At 39.6% G+C, this 17,145-nt stretch overlaps 1 protein-coding gene across 2 annotated transcripts in view; it reads left to right on the forward strand.

Annotated features, from left to right (window-relative positions):
* The window catches only part of Soat1 (sterol O-acyltransferase 1), a 78,100-nt gene that overhangs the window by 42,425 nt on the left and 18,530 nt on the right, over positions 1–17,145 (forward strand). For both annotated transcript variants that reach the window (XM_008826137.3, XM_029560172.1), the window contains 3 exons: positions 4,176–4,234; positions 13,661–13,812; positions 15,501–15,560. In XM_008826137.3, the coding sequence (XP_008824359.2) occupies positions 4,176–4,234; positions 13,661–13,812; positions 15,501–15,560 (271 nt within the window). The remainder of the gene's footprint in view (positions 1–4,175; positions 4,235–13,660; positions 13,813–15,500; positions 15,561–17,145) is intronic.

Consider the following 17,145-nt stretch of genomic DNA (forward strand, 5'->3'; position numbering starts at 1 on the left):
TGTCGATTTTTTTTCTGAGATTGTGTTAACTCACTTAGTATAACAGTTTCTAGTTCCATCCATTTACCTTTTTAAAATTTTTATTTTATGTATATGTGTGTATTGCTTTCATGTGTGTAAGTACATCCATGTCATGCAATGCCCACAGAGGTCAGAAGAGGGCGTCAGATCCCCTGGAACTGGAGTTACAGACAGTTGTTAGCTATCATGTGGGTGCTAGGATTCAAACCTGGGTCTTCTGCAAGAACATTCAGTATTCTTAACTGCTGGGCCATCTCTCCATCCCCCTGTTTATGTATCTTATTTATAAGCCCTAGTGCAGTTCAAGGCTAGGAAGATTTATGCTTTTGTTTTCATCTAAGAATTTTATACAGTTTGAGTATCTCTTATTAGAAAATATGAAATCCTACCTTTACATTAGAGACCTTCAACCGTACTCTCTAGTCTGTGAAGATACTCCAAACCTCAAGCATTTCTGGCCCCCAGCATTGTAGATATGAAGTAAACTGTAGTGCTGTGTGCTTGTGCATGCACATATGCACACGTGTCAGAGGACAGCTTTTGGGGACAGGTCTTTCCACTATGTGGGTTCTGGGGATTGAACTCAGCTCATCAGGCTGCTCAACAGAACCATTTTGCTGACCTTGTAAGCTTTTGTAGTTTTAGATACTTGATTCTCTTCTAGTTTCTGTATGTGCTGTGAGTTCAGAGTCCATATTCATTCATTTGCATGTGGCTATCCAGTTGTCCTGACACCATTTTTTAAAATATATTTTACATACTGTTTTTATTTTATGTGTATGAATGTATTGCCTGCCTGTATGTAAGTGCGCTTGGGTCGTGCAATGCCCAGAGAGGTCAGAAGAGGGAATTGGATTCCCTAGAACTGGAGTTACGGGTGATTGTTAGCTGCCTTATGGGTGCTGGGAACCACATCCAGGGCCTCTACAAGAACAGCCAGTGCTCTTAACCACTGAGCCATCTTTCCAGCCATCTCTCCAGCCTCCCCCAACCCCACCACCATTTGTTGAAAAGACCACTCTCCTCAATCATTTGTGTTGGCACCCTAGTTGAAAATCAGTTGATAGTGTGGCTCTTTATTTCTGGACTCTTCATTCTAATCCATTGGTTTATGTGCCAATCTTTGAAATTGTCAGTGCCTTCCAGCTTTTTAGTTTTCTTTTTAAATTTTTTTGTGATTTATTTATTTTTATTTTTATGTGTGTAAGTGTTATGCCTGCATATTAAGTACATCCATGTCATGCAGTGCCCTTGGAGGACACAAGAGGGAATTGGATCTCTTGGAACTGGAGTTAGAAATTGTTTTTAGCCATCATGTGGGTGCTGGGATTCAAACCCAGGTCTTCTGCAAGAACAGCCAGTGCTCTTAACTGCTGAGCTATCTCTCCAACCCCACCAACTTTTTATTTTTCAAGAATTTTCTGGGTATGGGCCTGGAGAGATGGCTTAGTGGTTAAGAGCACTTACTGCTCTTGCAGAGGACCTGGGTTCAGTTCCCAGCACCCACATGGTGACTGACTCTGGTTCCAGCGAATCCCATGCCCTCTTCTGGCCTTTGCAAGCAGTAGGCACACACATGGTATACTTATATACATGCAGACAAAACACTCTTACACATAAAATGAACATAAATAAAGTCTTTTTTTTCCCCCCAAAGAATTGTCTTGAGTATTTGAAGTCCCTTTAAATTTGTATTTTACTATGAACATGTCAATTTCTGCTAAGCTGAAATTTTGATGGGAATTGCTGACTCTATGGGTATATTGGAAAGGATTAAATTGCCTAATCCATGAAGATGGAATATCATATTTAGTTCTTTTTGAACCCTGTTTTCTTCATGGCATCCTTCATTGACTTTAGATATTATAAAGTAATGGATGTAAACTTTTGAATATCATCTTTGTCATCCTTTGCTATCTGTCTTAGTTGAGGTATGACATTTTTCATAACTCTTGGCACATTGGCACTATACATCTTGTTCTCTGAGGCTTTCTTTTGAGCCCACTCTGTGTCTTGTTTGTTTGATTGCTTTGAGTTTTGAGATAAGGGTCTTTCTATGCAGCCCAGGCTGACCTTGAACCTTGAACTCATGATCCTTCTGCCTCAGATATTACTGTTTATGTTGTGTTTACTTCAGGTATTTATTTTTATTTAAATTTGTTGTTGATTTTATTTGTTTGTTTAGTTTTTTTTTTTTCCGGTCTTTTTGAGACAGGGTCTCCCTGTAGCCCCAGCTGTCCTGGAACTCACTATGTAGACCAGGCTGGCCTTGAACTCACAGAGATCCACCTGCCTCTGCCTCCTAAGCACTGGGACTAAAGGCGTGCACCACCACAACCGGCCCTTGTTTGGTATTTTTAAGACAGCATCTCCCTGTAGTTCCAACAGGCCTGGAACTCACTATATAGACCAGGCTGGCCTTGATATCACAGAGATCTAGGTGTGGTTAAAGGTCTGGGCCACCATGCCTGGCTTTTTGTTGTTGGTTTTTTGAGGTAAGGGTATCATCCTGTAGCTCATCTGGCCTACAGCTTGCCATTTGTCTGCCTCAGTCTTCTGTGTGCTGGCCTTCCAGGCATGCACTAACTTGCTTTGTTAAGCCCATCCGTTGGGTTTGAAATTCCAATAGTTTTTTAAAAAATATTTTATTATTTTTATTATGTGTATGAATGTAATGCCTGCTTGTAGGTAGGTGCAGTGCCCTCAGAGGTCAGAAGAGGGTGTTGGATCCCCTGGAACTAGAGTTGTGTGAGAGTTGTTAGCCATCATATGGGTGCTGGGAATGGACCCCCGGTCCTCTGCAAGAACAGTCCATGCTCTTAACCACTGAGCCATCTCTCCAGTTCCAAAATTCCATTTTTTTTAATTTAAAGTTTATTTTTATTTTGTATGTATTAGTGTTTTGCCTGCTTGTATGTATGTGCTCCATGTATGTGCAGAGGCCAGAAGAGGGTGTCAGATACCCTGAAACTTGAGTTACAGATGGTTGTGTGCTGCCATGTGGGTGCTGGGAACTGAACCCAGATCCTTTGCAAGAGCAACCAGTGCTCTTAACTAGTGAGTCATCTCTCCAGCCTCTTGTTTTCCTTTTTATGTACTAAAAATTATTTTCTCTGAGAATTATAATGCGTTTAGTTTTTCTAATCTGAGTTTCTTCACTTTTCCTTCTGCTCTTTCTCATTCACACCATCCTAATTCCTAGGGTATTTAATGATGTTTAACTTAAAGCTTTTCCTTTTTTCTTAGAATTTTATCTCTTGGGATTCTTTAAGATCTTGGTGAATTCTGTGATCTTCCAAGGAGAAATTGTACTTGGATTTATTAGTAGTCTGGGGACACAGCTTGAGTTGGTTTTAAAACAAATATACTTTTTGAGGTTTTTGAGACAAGGGAGATAGTGAGGGTTTAGGTTACAGAATCCACTGAGACCAAACATGTTTTCAAATGGAGATATTTTCCTTCTGAGGTAGAGACAGACACGTTTCCTACTGCTTCCTCTGTCCCTTCTGTCTTAGACACTGAGGATGTAGCTTTCTAGGTTCTTAGCTGTAAGTTGGTGTCCTGTTAGGACAACTATTAAGCAAACCCTAGGTTCCACTGTTCTGTGAAGTACTAGGTTCCACTGTTCTATGAAAACACCACATGCCACATGATAGCTAGTGTTTGCTCAAGGTTTCTGGCATTTGGCAAGAATACTTATGGTTATCACATATTCCTTAGGGTCCCATTCAATTTCATTTCTTTTTGTTTCTTTGTTTTTGTGAATTTGTACCAGTTTGGCAATGAGTCTTAAGTTTTAGTTCTTAGCATTTTACCGAGTATCTTAATAGTCTCAAATGAAGATCTATTTAGAAACCAAATTTCTCATATTGCCATATGTGAACCCATAGCATCACATGATTGACATGCCTCTCCTTACTGTGTACGTGTTTAGTGGTTTCATTTTTTTATATTTAGTAATTGCACGTATATGTTTCCTTCTACTTAGATTATTCGCTCTTTTTTAAGGACTGTGTTGTGTTTTGTACCACAACGTACACTTTCATGTTTGCTTGCTTTTCAGCTTAGTGGCTCAGTGCTGCTTAGTAGTTAATCATCCACTTAAAACTCAGTTTTAAAATTTTAATTAGTCTCTTTATTTTTAATTCCCTTAGGTCGCATTAACATGAAACAGTTGATAGCAAAGAAGAGGCAGCTGGCAGCAGAGGCAGAGGTAAGTGCTTTCCTTCAGAAACATAGGTGCAGGGTTTGATGTAAAGAGTTTAGCAACACTTGGGAGTGTAATTAATTAATTAATTTATTTATTTATTGAGCATTTTGAGTCGGAGTCTCCTGTAGCCCAGGACTGACCTGGAACTCTTCCTTCTGTTTCCACCTCCCAGATGCTGGGATTACAGGGGTACACGACTATGCTCCACTCTTGTTTTTTATCGAGACAGGGTCTCATTATGTAATCCAGGTTGGACTTCAACTCTCAGACCTTCTATCTGTGTCTCCCAAGTGCTGGGATTCTAAGTGTGTACCATCTCATCCTGCTTACTAAATTGTTCAACGAGTCACTTGTCTCTCATCGGTTGACATCTTCATATAGAACAGAAAATAAGATCTGTGGTTTGGACATCCTGTTTCAGAATGCACACTGCCCTTTTCTCTCCTGTTCCATTCAGCAATGTCATTTTCTGGTTCTTCAGTTGTTTGCTTTTGTTTTTTGACACAGGCTCTCCTATGTACCTCTGGCTGGCCTGCACCTTTCTATGTAGACCAGGCTGACCTCGAACTAAATGTGTAAATATAGTAACTGTGTCGAAAACTTTGGAAGTTGGAAACTTCCAAAGTTCATTGTCCAAACAATGTATATCCAATATCGCATCAACTGTTTCAGTTTTTAGTTTAATTGCATATATTCATATATATATATATATATATATCAAACAATTTAAAGTTAGAAACACTTAAAACACTATATAAATGGATCAGTGGATAATTATTTATTTTGACACCAGCGTTTTTGTTATTATCAGAGCAATTTTTTCAGTTATCTCCCAAGGCTAAGAACATGTCATTTCCCTTTCATCTAGTTTGTTTGAAATATAGCACTTTTGAGTTCAGGGATAATGTTATCATTAGGAATACCATTGCAAGAACCTATTTGTTTAACATTAAGAGATTATACCCCCAGTACTGTAGGTGAACTTGTGACATCTACAGTATAACCACTTGTTAGCTGCTTTATAAAGTGGTATTTAAAAAATATATATGCCATATTTGAAACTGCGTTTAAAACCATAGTTGACACACAAAAAAATCAACAAACTTAAAAAAATGTATAATATTTGAGGAGGAAGCATAAAAGTTTATGTCATGTTAATTAGTAGAGATGATGAACATTACCATTGTAATCTACCCGATGACTTTATAGACATACACAGATGGCCAAGGATCCGAGTGCAAACGATTATGACTAATAATAATCAGATACAAACAGATTAGAGACACATGTGCCAACATCTCAGTGGTAGTAGCAAAAACAATGAGTCTTTCTGTAACAAACAGTATATTTTAGAATGAAATGGAGATCTTTTTTGAGGGTTAAAAACTTAAGAACCTGGCTATTCCGGAAGAGGACCTGGGTTTGAATCTCAGCACCAGCATGGCAGCCAACAACTATCAGTAACTCCAATTCCAGGGGATCTGATGCTCCCTTCTGTCCTCCAGGTGTACTTATGTACATGACATCAATAAATTCATACACATAATAAAAAAATAAAAAATAATATTAAAAAACCATAGCTAATAGCCTGTTAAATTTTATTAATTTCTTCTGATTTTATTAGATTGCCTGTATGAATTTCCAAAACTGCAGCAATCAGGATTATTTATGGACAATGCTTTACTTTTTTTTTTTTTTTTTTTAGTTTACATTTTTATGTAACTATTTTATTTTTACATTTTATTTTATGTGTGTGCCTGTACACAGACCATGTCACTCACTTGTGTGGAGGTCAGAGACGACTGGAGGTCAGGACTCTTTCACTATGTTGATCCCAGGAATTGAACTCAGGTCTTTAGGCTTGACGGGAGGCACCGTTACCGACTGAGCCATCTTGTTAGCCCAGACAATGTCTTTTCTGATGAGTTCTTTGTTGCTCCAATATAAGGGACTGTTTAAAGATTTATTAGGCTAGGTGGGTGGTAGATGCCTGTAACTGCTAATCTCCACACTTGAGAGGCTGACACAGAAGGATTGCTGTGACTTCAGTGTCAGCTTAAGCTATGTAGCACACCCTGTTCAAAAAAAACTTCCCAAATAATAATGGTGGCAGTCATGACTTATTAAGCAACTTCTACTTACCTGAATGATTTATAATATAGCTAAGAAAATAATATGTAGCCATGTGCTGTTTTCAAGGGCTCATTCTTATAAATCTAGTGATTAAAACAAATAATTTTGCCGGGCGTGGTGGCACACACCTTTAATCCCAGCACTAGGGAGGCAGAGGCAGATCTCTGTGATCCAAGACCAGCCTGGTCTACATAGTGAGTTCCAGGGCAGCTGGGGCTACAGGGAGACCCTGTCTCAAAAAGACCAAAATCAATCAATCAATCAATCAATCAATCAATAAATAAATAAATAAATAATTTTTGTTTCTATGGTTTACTAGTGCCTTTCTGACCTGGTATTTCCCTGTATAGGTAGGACAGGTAGGTGTCTTCTTCTTTTCCAGTTCCCCTTCTGCCTCTTTATTTTGTTCCTTTTCCTTTCCCAGCAAGAACACAAAATATTACTGTGATCTTTCCCTCCCTTCCTCTCTCCCTTTTTTCCCCCCTCTACCAGGCTATCCTGGAACTCAACCTCTTCCTGCCTCAGTCTCCCAGTTTGCCTGGATTGCAGCTGTGCACCACATGCCCAGTTGTGTTGTCCTTTCTTTTGCTTTCCAGGTCTCATTCAGGAGCATGTGCACTGCATATATCATAGTGTTCATCTGGCCAGTGACTGTCTGTCAGGGTCTGTTGGGTGCTATGTAAGGATTCTTATTTTGTAGTTAATGTAAAAACAGTCTCAGATTGGTGGGGGATTTTACTTTTTCCCTAAGGACTTAAAGAAATGTGGGTCGAACAGGACAGGAAGCTGATCTCTTCAGAGGGTTCAACTGAGTTACTGCGGTTCCTTCTTCTCTTGGTGGCATGATCAGCTCATCTCAAGGTCATATTAAGAAAAGACACCAAATATTAACTTAAGACTTAAGAAGAGTGAAGTTTGACTTTGTTGCTAATTGGCCCAAATACAAGTTGGTATTATAAGCCTGGACCATGGTGAATACTGAGCAAATCTGTATCAACAAAACCAATACAAGATTTCAATAAGAGGTACTGGAGTGATTTCCCAGAGGTTAAAAGCAGTGGCTGCTTTTGCAGAGGATTGGTTCATTTCCCAGCACCCATAGTGGCTCACACCCACCTGTATCTCTAATTCCAGGGGTTCTGAAGCTATCTTCTGGCCTTCAGGCTGCACATACACACATGCAGGCAGAATACTCAGACCCATTAAAATAAAAATGTCTTAAAATAGAAATTACTATTATTAAAAAAGAGATTTCAATGAGAAGGAAAAAAGTGAGAGGAACTTTTCCATATAGATTCACAAATGCAAAAGGGAAGGAGAATGTGGAAGGGGATGTAGAGGTGAAGGTGGGGGCAGAAAGAGCAGAGTGGGGAAAGCTTCAGATGTGAGCTAACTCCTTTGGTTTGTAGGAATGATTTTTACAATATGGGCATAATCTGGATTAAAAACGTTTACCTAACCTTGCAACCAAGCTATTGTTTAGAATATAAACAAGCTCACTGAACATATGACCTTAATCCCTCAAGTCTCCTGCTTGCCCTCCACCCAAGATAGTGTTTGAATGTTTTACATATCAACTGAAAGTAGCATGCTTATCTCATTGAAAGAAAATCTGTTTGTAGTTGTGTGTGTGGTACTCTAGGCCTAGGGATCAAAGGGCAAGAGTCTCTGGTAAGGTAAGTGTGGGTCCTGACTTCCACTTCCCCATTTCTTGCTGGAGACACTGTTTCCATGAAGGAATGAGCAAAACCCTGGCTCAGGAGCACAGTTCTGAGAGACATCTGAAGGAACAGGTGCTCAGCAGTTCAGGCCCACCCTTAAGCAAATGCTACAAGTCAGGCTTTCTCTCTTTAAGCATCACTGTATTGTGGCTTAGTAATGCACTTAGCTTTATTATTTTAGAACAAGATCTTGCCATGTAGCCCAGGCTGGGCTTGAACTCACTATAATCTTTCTAGCCCTTGATTTGCATTTTTTTTTTTTTTGAAAAAGGGTCTCACTCTATAGCCAAGGGTGGCCTGGAACTCCCAGTAATTCTCCAGCCTCAGTCTCCCAAGTGCTGGGATATTTACTAGATTATCTAAACACTTACCTCTTCTAGTTAATCTCCTTCCTGCCTTCCTCTGTATCTATCCATCAGGGTTCATTGATTGAATGAAATTAGTACTAACATATGCAAGGTTGAGGATAGACCAATCGTAAAGCCTTCAATTATCTCAATGTCATTTTCAGGTTACTTAGACATAATTCAGATTTATTGTTCTCACGTTTTGAATTTCTGAATAAAAATAGTTCTATGTGATAGAAAAACTTGGAAGGCAGAAGAGGATCCTTCCTTCTGCTGTGTCTTTCTGTTCCCTCTTACAGAGAATGAGACTAAGTAGTTGGTAGTGTCATCTCTCTTAGGATCTTTAGAGGAATTTCAAGAAACTAATGGTCTCCACAATAGTAGGTTTTCCTGAGTTGCACAGGCAGCAGCTTCTGCTGACTTTAATGCCTCAAAGAAAGAAAGGAAAGACATTAGGATGTGAACATTAGGCATCTAATAAGGCTATATATAAGAATGTGATGGTTTAAATTGTTACCTTGGATTCCTGAACTACCTACTTACAAGTTTTAGTCCAGGGGGGAAAAGGCATGGATTAATCCCATTGGAATCGGAACCTTCTAAGTTCTGCACATGAAGCAGTGTTTTGTGCACTGTCTGGGGTGCTGGGGTGTTGAAGCCCACTGCCTTATACTGGCTTTCACTGTGTACCTGTGAGCTCTACTCTTTTATATTCTTTCTCCATTCTCTTGTCACTCTGAGCTGTCTTTTCTATGTGACATTTACTGTACTATTAGTAATTTAATGTTTTTCCTCATTGTTAGAAAAGAGCAAAGGCTCTACATTCATCTGTGGGCAAGAAGTAGGTAAGGCAAGGCATAAGACCTTGTCATAGCCAGATGTGGTGGCTCATAATCTCTGCACTCTGGCAGGGCAGGAGGATTGCCATTAATTCAAGGACAACCTGGGCTACTTAGCAAGACCCTGTCTTAAAAGACAATCTCCTACTCCTCCACCTACCCCCCCCCAAAAAATAGAAGAAAAACAAAAAAAATGTCTCTTCAGTTAAAAAAAAATGTATTGAGGCTGTAGAGATGGCTCAGTGGTTAAGAGCACTGGCTGCTCTTCCAGAGAACCAGAATTCAGTTCCCAGGACACACATGATGGCTAACAACCACCTATAACTCCAGTTCTAGGGGATCCAACACCCTCTCTGACCTGTGTGGGTACTGCGTGCATGTGGTGCACTCACATACATGTGGGCAAAACATTTATACACATAAAATAAAAATAAAAATATTCTAAAAATGTATTATTGTGTATATATATGTGTTTGTATGTATGTGTGTATATATGTATATATACGTCATACTAGGGGTGTGTGTGTGTGTGTGTGTGTGTGTGGAGTGTGGATGCTTGTGCTATAGCACACATGTGGAGGTCAGAAGACAGCTTGTAGGAGTGAGTTCTCTCCTTCCACTCTGGGTTCCCAGGCTGAGCTTGGGTGGCCATGTTTGTGCTCGGGTACTTCATCCGCCAAGGCATCTACTAATCCTGCTTAAAACAGCTTTTTAAAGAACTTACTAGTTGAACTTGAGTAGGTGAAGACGACTTTAGTGGTTTTTACTGGCATTTATGTAACATTTTTTCCATGCCATTGTTGTTCTTAACATGATGATACTTAGTGGTGTCAGACTGGTACCAGAAGTGTGAAGAGCGGGACTGGAAGAAGTGGCTTGAGAACCAATGCCACATCTCAAGATTCCAGGCTCCTTTTACTGTTGAGTGAACATCAAAGGGGCTGAAATGAGAGCTCAGGGGGTGTTGAGACCTTCTGGGGTGCCCCCTGAACACTTCACCCTTCTCCTCCTTCTTCTCTGAGCGCAACTCTTAGCACTTTTTTGTTTCAATGATAAAGAACACCATTCCTGCTATTTTGGGAACTCAACAAAGGCACCCCCATCCCTGTTATAAATTAGCAAGGACAGGGACTTGCGTTTATGCATCATTTATTGCCTCTCCATGTTTCAGAGACTGGTCCACGCCCTGAGCAGAATGAGAGGATCCTTTCTCTTTCAGTAATTTTTTCCATTGGACAGCACTATTATTATTAATAGGTGTACTTCTAGAGATGAAATTAGAAAACAACCTTTTTCTTTGTCATTTAAAAAAATTGTGATTCAGGAACTTGTTTCTATTGAAAACAAATTTCATACTGAAGATAGCCATATAATTGAAATAAAACAAAGGAGCTAAACTAAATATTATTAGATAACCTCAGTGTGTGAAAACAATTAACAGAAACTCTTCCTTCTCCCAGGGGACCCAGGGCCCCTCTGCTCTATCTTTCTTCATTCTCTGTTGCGGCTGAAACTCCTCGGACTTTCCAGGCTCTGCTTTTTTCAGTTTTCCCTTTCCTTCTACTACTTTTCTTAACCTCAGTCCATCTAACCAGTACCTCAAGGTTACAGCTCAAAAACAAAGCAAACCACAACAGCAACAAAAAGCAAGAAAAAGAGGTGAACAGGACTTGTTCTTCCTGAGGACCTGAGTTTGGTTCCCAGTACCCCATATCTGGTGACTCACAACTATGTAACTCTAGGCATGTGGGGATCTGATGCCCTTTTCTGGCCTCTGCAGGCACTTGCACTCATGAGTACAAACCTCAAAACACAGTCACACATATGCATATAATTAAAAATAAAAGGAAACTCTTAAAACACCCCAAAGCACCACTGCCTCCAGTTCACCTTGTGTGTTTGCTAAGTCCTTACCCATTCTTTATGTCTTTGTTGGTGGTGGTTCTGTCCTTGACACTGAGGTAGCATGCTGTGCAGCTTTATATATGTTTGTCTATCTCAGGTATGAGAGCATGTTAACGTATTCTTACTGCCCTGCATGTAATTCTATTCTATGCCTGGACATTGTGTGTGTGTGTGTGTGTGTGTGTGTGTGTGTGTGTGTGTGTGTGTGTGTGTGTATGTGTGGCTTTTTGAGACAGGGTCTCCCTCTAGCCCTGGCAGGCCTGGAACTTGCTATGTAGCACAGGCTGACCTCAATCTCACAGCAATCCACTTGCCTTTGCCACTTGAATATTGGGATTACAGACATAAGCCACCTTACCTGGATAGACTTTACTCAGGATTTGGCCAGGATTAAAGGTGTGTGCCACCACCCCTGGCTAGGCTTTATTTTCATTTTTTTTAACTAATTTTTTTAGACAGGATCATACCCTGGGTCCAGGCTGTTCTGGAATTCATTGTATAGCCCAGGCTCATCTCAAACTCACAGCAATCCCCCTGCCTTAGCCTCTTGAATCCTGAGATTAAACATAACCCATCATACCTGGATAGACTTTACTCAGGACTCGGCCAAACTCTGAGTACACCATGTGTGTGCACTGCCCACAGAGTCCAGAAGAGGGTGGCACTAGAGTTACGGACAGTTGTTAGCCACCATGTGGTTGGGAGTACTGAACCAGGGTCCTCTGGAAGAGAGGCCAGTGCTCTTAAACTGCTGAGCCATCTCTCCAGCCCCTACTTCAGACCTTTTAATTTTATCAGAGGAAAAGAATTTTGTTCCCTTGAAGACTTAGTAACTACCACTGTTTTCCTTGATAAAGGCCTGCCAATTTAAAAATACTCAAATTTACAATTTTAACAACCCATAGAACATAGTGAGAAATATGTGGAGGTTTATGTGTGTGTGTGTGTGTGTGTGTGTTTTCCTTTATACTTTTCAGAGGCTGCAAATGTATAAAATGTATGTTCTAAGATGTTAAGAATAATTGGGGACCAAAAATAATATCAATTATATTTACTTTTTATCATGTATTTTTTGAGACAGAGTAGTCTAGCTGGCCTGGAACTCCTGCCTGTACCTCCTGAATGCTGGGATTACAAGATGCACCACTTCACATGACTCTACACGTGTTTTTTATAAGATAATATTACACACAGCAGCTTTATGAAAATGTATGCCAGTATTTAGATATACATATAGATACACATACACATTTTTGTGGTTAACTAAATACATATTATAGAGGTAGGAGTAAACATTGTGTGAGTTCAAGGCCAGCCTGGTCTACATAGTGAGTTCTAGGACAGCTGGGGCTACAGGGAGAACCTGTCTCTAAAAGCCCCCCAAAAAAGAATGTAGATATGATATGGAATGGCAGGCTCTGAAACAAATTATGAGTACTTGGTATGTGAAGGAATTGCTTTAGGGAAAAAAGGCATCAAAAATTATGGTAATTATATAACATATAATATGCTAAAATTCTGTTTTCTAAATAAAAATATAAAGAGAAAAGAATGGTCTCTCTCTCTTTTTTTTTTTTTTTTAACATGTGCATGAGTGCATTGCCTGCATGTATGTGAGTGCACCCATGCCGTGCAGTGCCTCAGAGGTCAGAAGAGGGCTTTGGATTCCCCTGGAACTGGAGTTAAGGACGATTCGTAGCCGCCATGTGTGTGCTAGAAATCGAACCCAGGTCCTCTGCAAGAGCAGTCAGTGCTCTTAACCTCCAAGCCATCTCTCCAGCCCATGGCCTCATTTTTATCTTCTCTCTCTCTCTCTCTCTCTCTCTCTCGCTCTCGCTCTCGCTCTCGCTCTCTCGCTCTGTGTGTGTGTGTGTGTGTGTGTGTGTGTGTGTGTGTGTTATATGTGTGCCTGCGCGTGCATATTTTGGGGCAGGGTCTTATGTACCCCAGGGTAGCCCCTTCAAACTTGCTATGTAGCCAAGGATGGCCTTGAACTCTTGATTCTTAATCCCTTTGCCTTCATCTCATTCTGTAACTTTGATGTTCTATTCTTTGTAGGAATTCATTTAGTGGGTGGTTTTACATTGGTAGCTTTTGGAATGGGGGCTTAGAAAGTACCTAGAGCCAGGCATGATGACACATGCCTTTAATCCTTACACTTTGGAGGGGCAGGCAGGAATATCAAGGTCTGCCTCAGCTACATAGCAAGTTTGAGGCTAGCCTGGACTACATAAGAACCTGTTTGATAAAAGGAAATACACATTTTTAAAAGTATGCTGTTACTTATGATTGCTTTTTCAGTAGCCATATGTGAGACTACAAGTCAAGTTTAGAAATGACTTTTTCTGCTCTTGCTCCTGTGAACTCACCCAGTACGGCTTTCTATTGAACCATTTCTGTTTAAGGAATCCCTTTAGAGAAATATTAATGGCCCACAAATGAGTGCACTAGCTTATGACTTCTTTTATTTGTTTTAAACCCTAGGAATTGAAGCCACTTTTTCTGAAGGAAGTGGGTAGTCACTTTGATGACTTTGTGACCAATCTTATTGAAAAATCGGCATCCCTGGACAATGGTGGGTGTGCCCTCACCACCTTTTCCATCCTTGAAGATATGAAAAACAACCACAGAGCTAAGTGAGTGTGTGCTATGTGTGTTCTTTTCTTTTTCCTTTTCTCTCCCTGTCTTTTTTTTTTTTTTTTTTTCCTTCCTTTTTATCTCCTCTGTTTACCAAGAATGTGGCTTGGGTACCTTATTCCATTCACAAGCCTTGCTGAATTCCAGGACCTAGGGAAGCTCAGGGTTTTGCTCTTAATACTTGGAAAACAGACCATGTAGGGAATTCCCCCCATTAAGGATATGTGTTTCCACTTACATACTTATTTCTAGGACCAGTCCGTGCAGAATTAACTACAAGGAATGGAAACCTTAAAAAGAGGATTTTAGAAAATGAGGCTCGAGACATTCTAACAAATTTTTTTCTTTTAAAAATGAGGGGATATCTCAGAACACTCTAGTGCACATTATTTTGGTCTACTAAGGAATCCAGCTTAATGGCTAAACACTTTAGAGCACTGTAGGTTACATTACATCTTACAACACATGTTCAAGTATGTTGAAACAAGAAAAAGCGTGACTAGCTTAACTTTACTGCCTAAGGTATCACAGTATTATTGAAACCCGAAGGAAATCTTATCTTCCCCTTGGTTATCATGCCACACAGGTTTTTTTCTTTCAGTGTAGACATCTACTCTAGCACAGCTCTGTGGTCAGAATGTGGATTGCAGTGAAAATGCCCTGCAACTTCATTTTATGAGTGTTGTGTTGCATTGGGAAGGTTATTTAATCTCTTGAAGGGAAGATTTTTCTTCTTAAGATGGGGTTTATTTGTTCATTTGTCCATCTTTAAAAACTGATTTTACATTGATTTATCTATTTTGTGTGGTTGTATGTATATATGGATGGGGAGGAGGGCATGCATACCGTAATGCACATGTGGACATCAGAAGACGGTGTTTGAGATTCAGGTCTCTCCTTCCATAACGTGGGTTCCAGGGATTGAACCCAGGTTGACAGGTTTGGTGGCAGTGCCTACCCATTGAGCCATTGCACCCAATGCGGGGTTTATAACATACACAGTACATACCTTTAAGACTATTGACCAACAGAATAATTGAGCCAACACTTGTTGAGTGCTCTACTTGGAGTAACTTATTTAAACCAAACAGTGGTCCATGAGGTAGATACTGTAGCCATCTATACAGTACAGATTAGATCGCACAGCAGGGATTTAACCCAGAGTCTGGCTCCAGAGTTACTGCTTTTAACCACATCACTCTGTGCCTCTCTTTTTTGTGTGCTTGTAATAAATCTCATTGCAGTTGGTATATATTTTTCCATTTGGTCAGACATCCAAAATAAGAAGGGAAGGTTATCACAGGCTAATAGGTGCTAGTTTGCCATTCTGAGCTCTTGTCAGTTTTATGTCCTCTGGGCTCTCTGCCAACTTCCTGGAGAGCCATCTGGAAAGGGAATAGCCAACAGCAGTGTCAGTGCTGCTGCAAAGAGGCCAAATAAGATGATCTGCTGGCTGCTAAAATGTGGGCTTTTAGTATCCAAAAGCAGCTGATAGGAACAGGAGGCTGTTGGAAGTTGTTGCAAGTCCTGTCATTGGGAAGAGGATCATGAGCATCAGGGCAGACCAGCAAGATGGATGGGAATAGAATTAGTGAATGGTGGCTTTGCAGATGATCGGATTAAGTTTCTTAGAATACTGGCACTACTTATATTTTGTTGTGATCCCCCCACCCGCTCCCCTCTCCAGAGATCTGAGAGCACCTCCAGAACAAGGGAAGATCTTCATTGCAAGGAGGTCTCTGTTAGAGTGAGTATTTCACTTTGGCTAATTATCAGTTTGATTTAAGAAAATGCCATTCTAATAGAATCTCTGCCTAGTCTATATATATTGAATATGTTTTTTCCAAATCTGTATAAATCATGGATTTTGAGGCTCTGTTTTTGTACATTTGTGCTCTTGTTCCTTCTTGCCTATCATCTGGTTAGAGTTAGAGATAAAAACAGCTAGCTATCTTCTGATAAATTCTTTGAGGTTGTGCTGCAGAGAATTGTCTTCTAATTAGGTAAACCACTTAGAGAGGATTTTAGAATTGCTGCCTTTGTAATACTTGTGTGTTTGTCATCCCCCCCTTTTTTTGTTCTGTTTTGGGTTTTTTTTGGTGGGGGGAGGGTGAGATTCTTGATAGTTTTCTCTCAGTTACTTAAAAAACAAAGCTCTGATTGCCCCTTCTCTTTATAATTGCATGGTGTGAATTCACTGTTTTAGCTTTATTATGAACTGAAAGCTAAAGGGGCACTTTGGATATGTATTTCTCCTTTCATGGTGTTTATCATTTACTTATTCAGGTATTCATTGAAATATTGCTGAAATTTACCTGCAGTTTACAGAAATTTGAAATAGCTGGGTTGGTGAAAAATTATGTTAAGTGCTTTAATGTGCCTTCCTTTAAAAATGTACCTTGTTTATCAAAACTTGTTTTGTCAGCAAGTTAGTAAGGCCAGAGATATACACATAGGTTCACATACATAGACATGTTTTGTGGTTAGCCAGATATATAGTTATGGAAGTAGGAATAAGCATTGTATAATATAGAGTGTCATGCTTTAAAAAACTCTGCTCATGTTACCGTTTAAAGAGATTGGGCCATTTTATAGTTTTTTTTTAAAAAAATGGATCTTTTAAGTCTGTCTGGTAGTACATGCCTTTTGTTCCAGCACTTGGGAGGCAGAGGCAGGCAAATCTCTGTGAGATTGAGAGAAGCCTGGTATACATAGTGCATTTCAGGCCACCTGGGGCTACAGGGAGACTCTGTATCAAAAAGACTGCCCCCCCCCCTCAAAAAAAATATTGGTCTTTTAAAATTTGTATCTGGGGAAAAATTCAGGCTTTCTATATGAAAGAATTTCAAACATTATTTTAGCATAAGAATTGAAATACTAAAAAATTAACAAAATTAAGGGGTTGGGGATATAGCTCAGTGGTAGAGTGCTTGCCTAAACATTTATCAGGCCCAGGTTTCAATTCTCAGAGCAAGCAAGCAAAGAAAGGACTGGGAGGAAGGGAGAGAGAAGGAAAAAGTAACAATTAAAATACACTTTAAAAAGCAATGTAACCAAGGAAATTGAATTGAGAGAGAGAGAGAGAGACAGAGACAGAGAGAGAGAGAGAGGAGAGAGAAAGAGAGAGAGAGAAACTAACAATTAAAATATACTTTAAACACATTTTCTAAGACTTAGGTTTTTATTAGATTTTGAAGATCTTTTAAACAGAGACATAATATTTTACTGCTTGGGATTTTCTTTTTTTTTTTTTTTTTTTTTTTTTAAAAAAAAAAAAAAAAAAAAAAAAAAAAAGAGGACGATAAATCTTTCACTGTGATATATCAAAATAA

Source organism: Nannospalax galili, unplaced genomic scaffold, assembly GCF_000622305.1.
Source record: "Nannospalax galili isolate Female #2095 unplaced genomic scaffold, S.galili_v1.0 scaffold429, whole genome shotgun sequence".
In the NCBI taxonomy this organism is placed as follows: Eukaryota; Metazoa; Chordata; class Mammalia; order Rodentia; family Spalacidae; genus Nannospalax; species Nannospalax galili.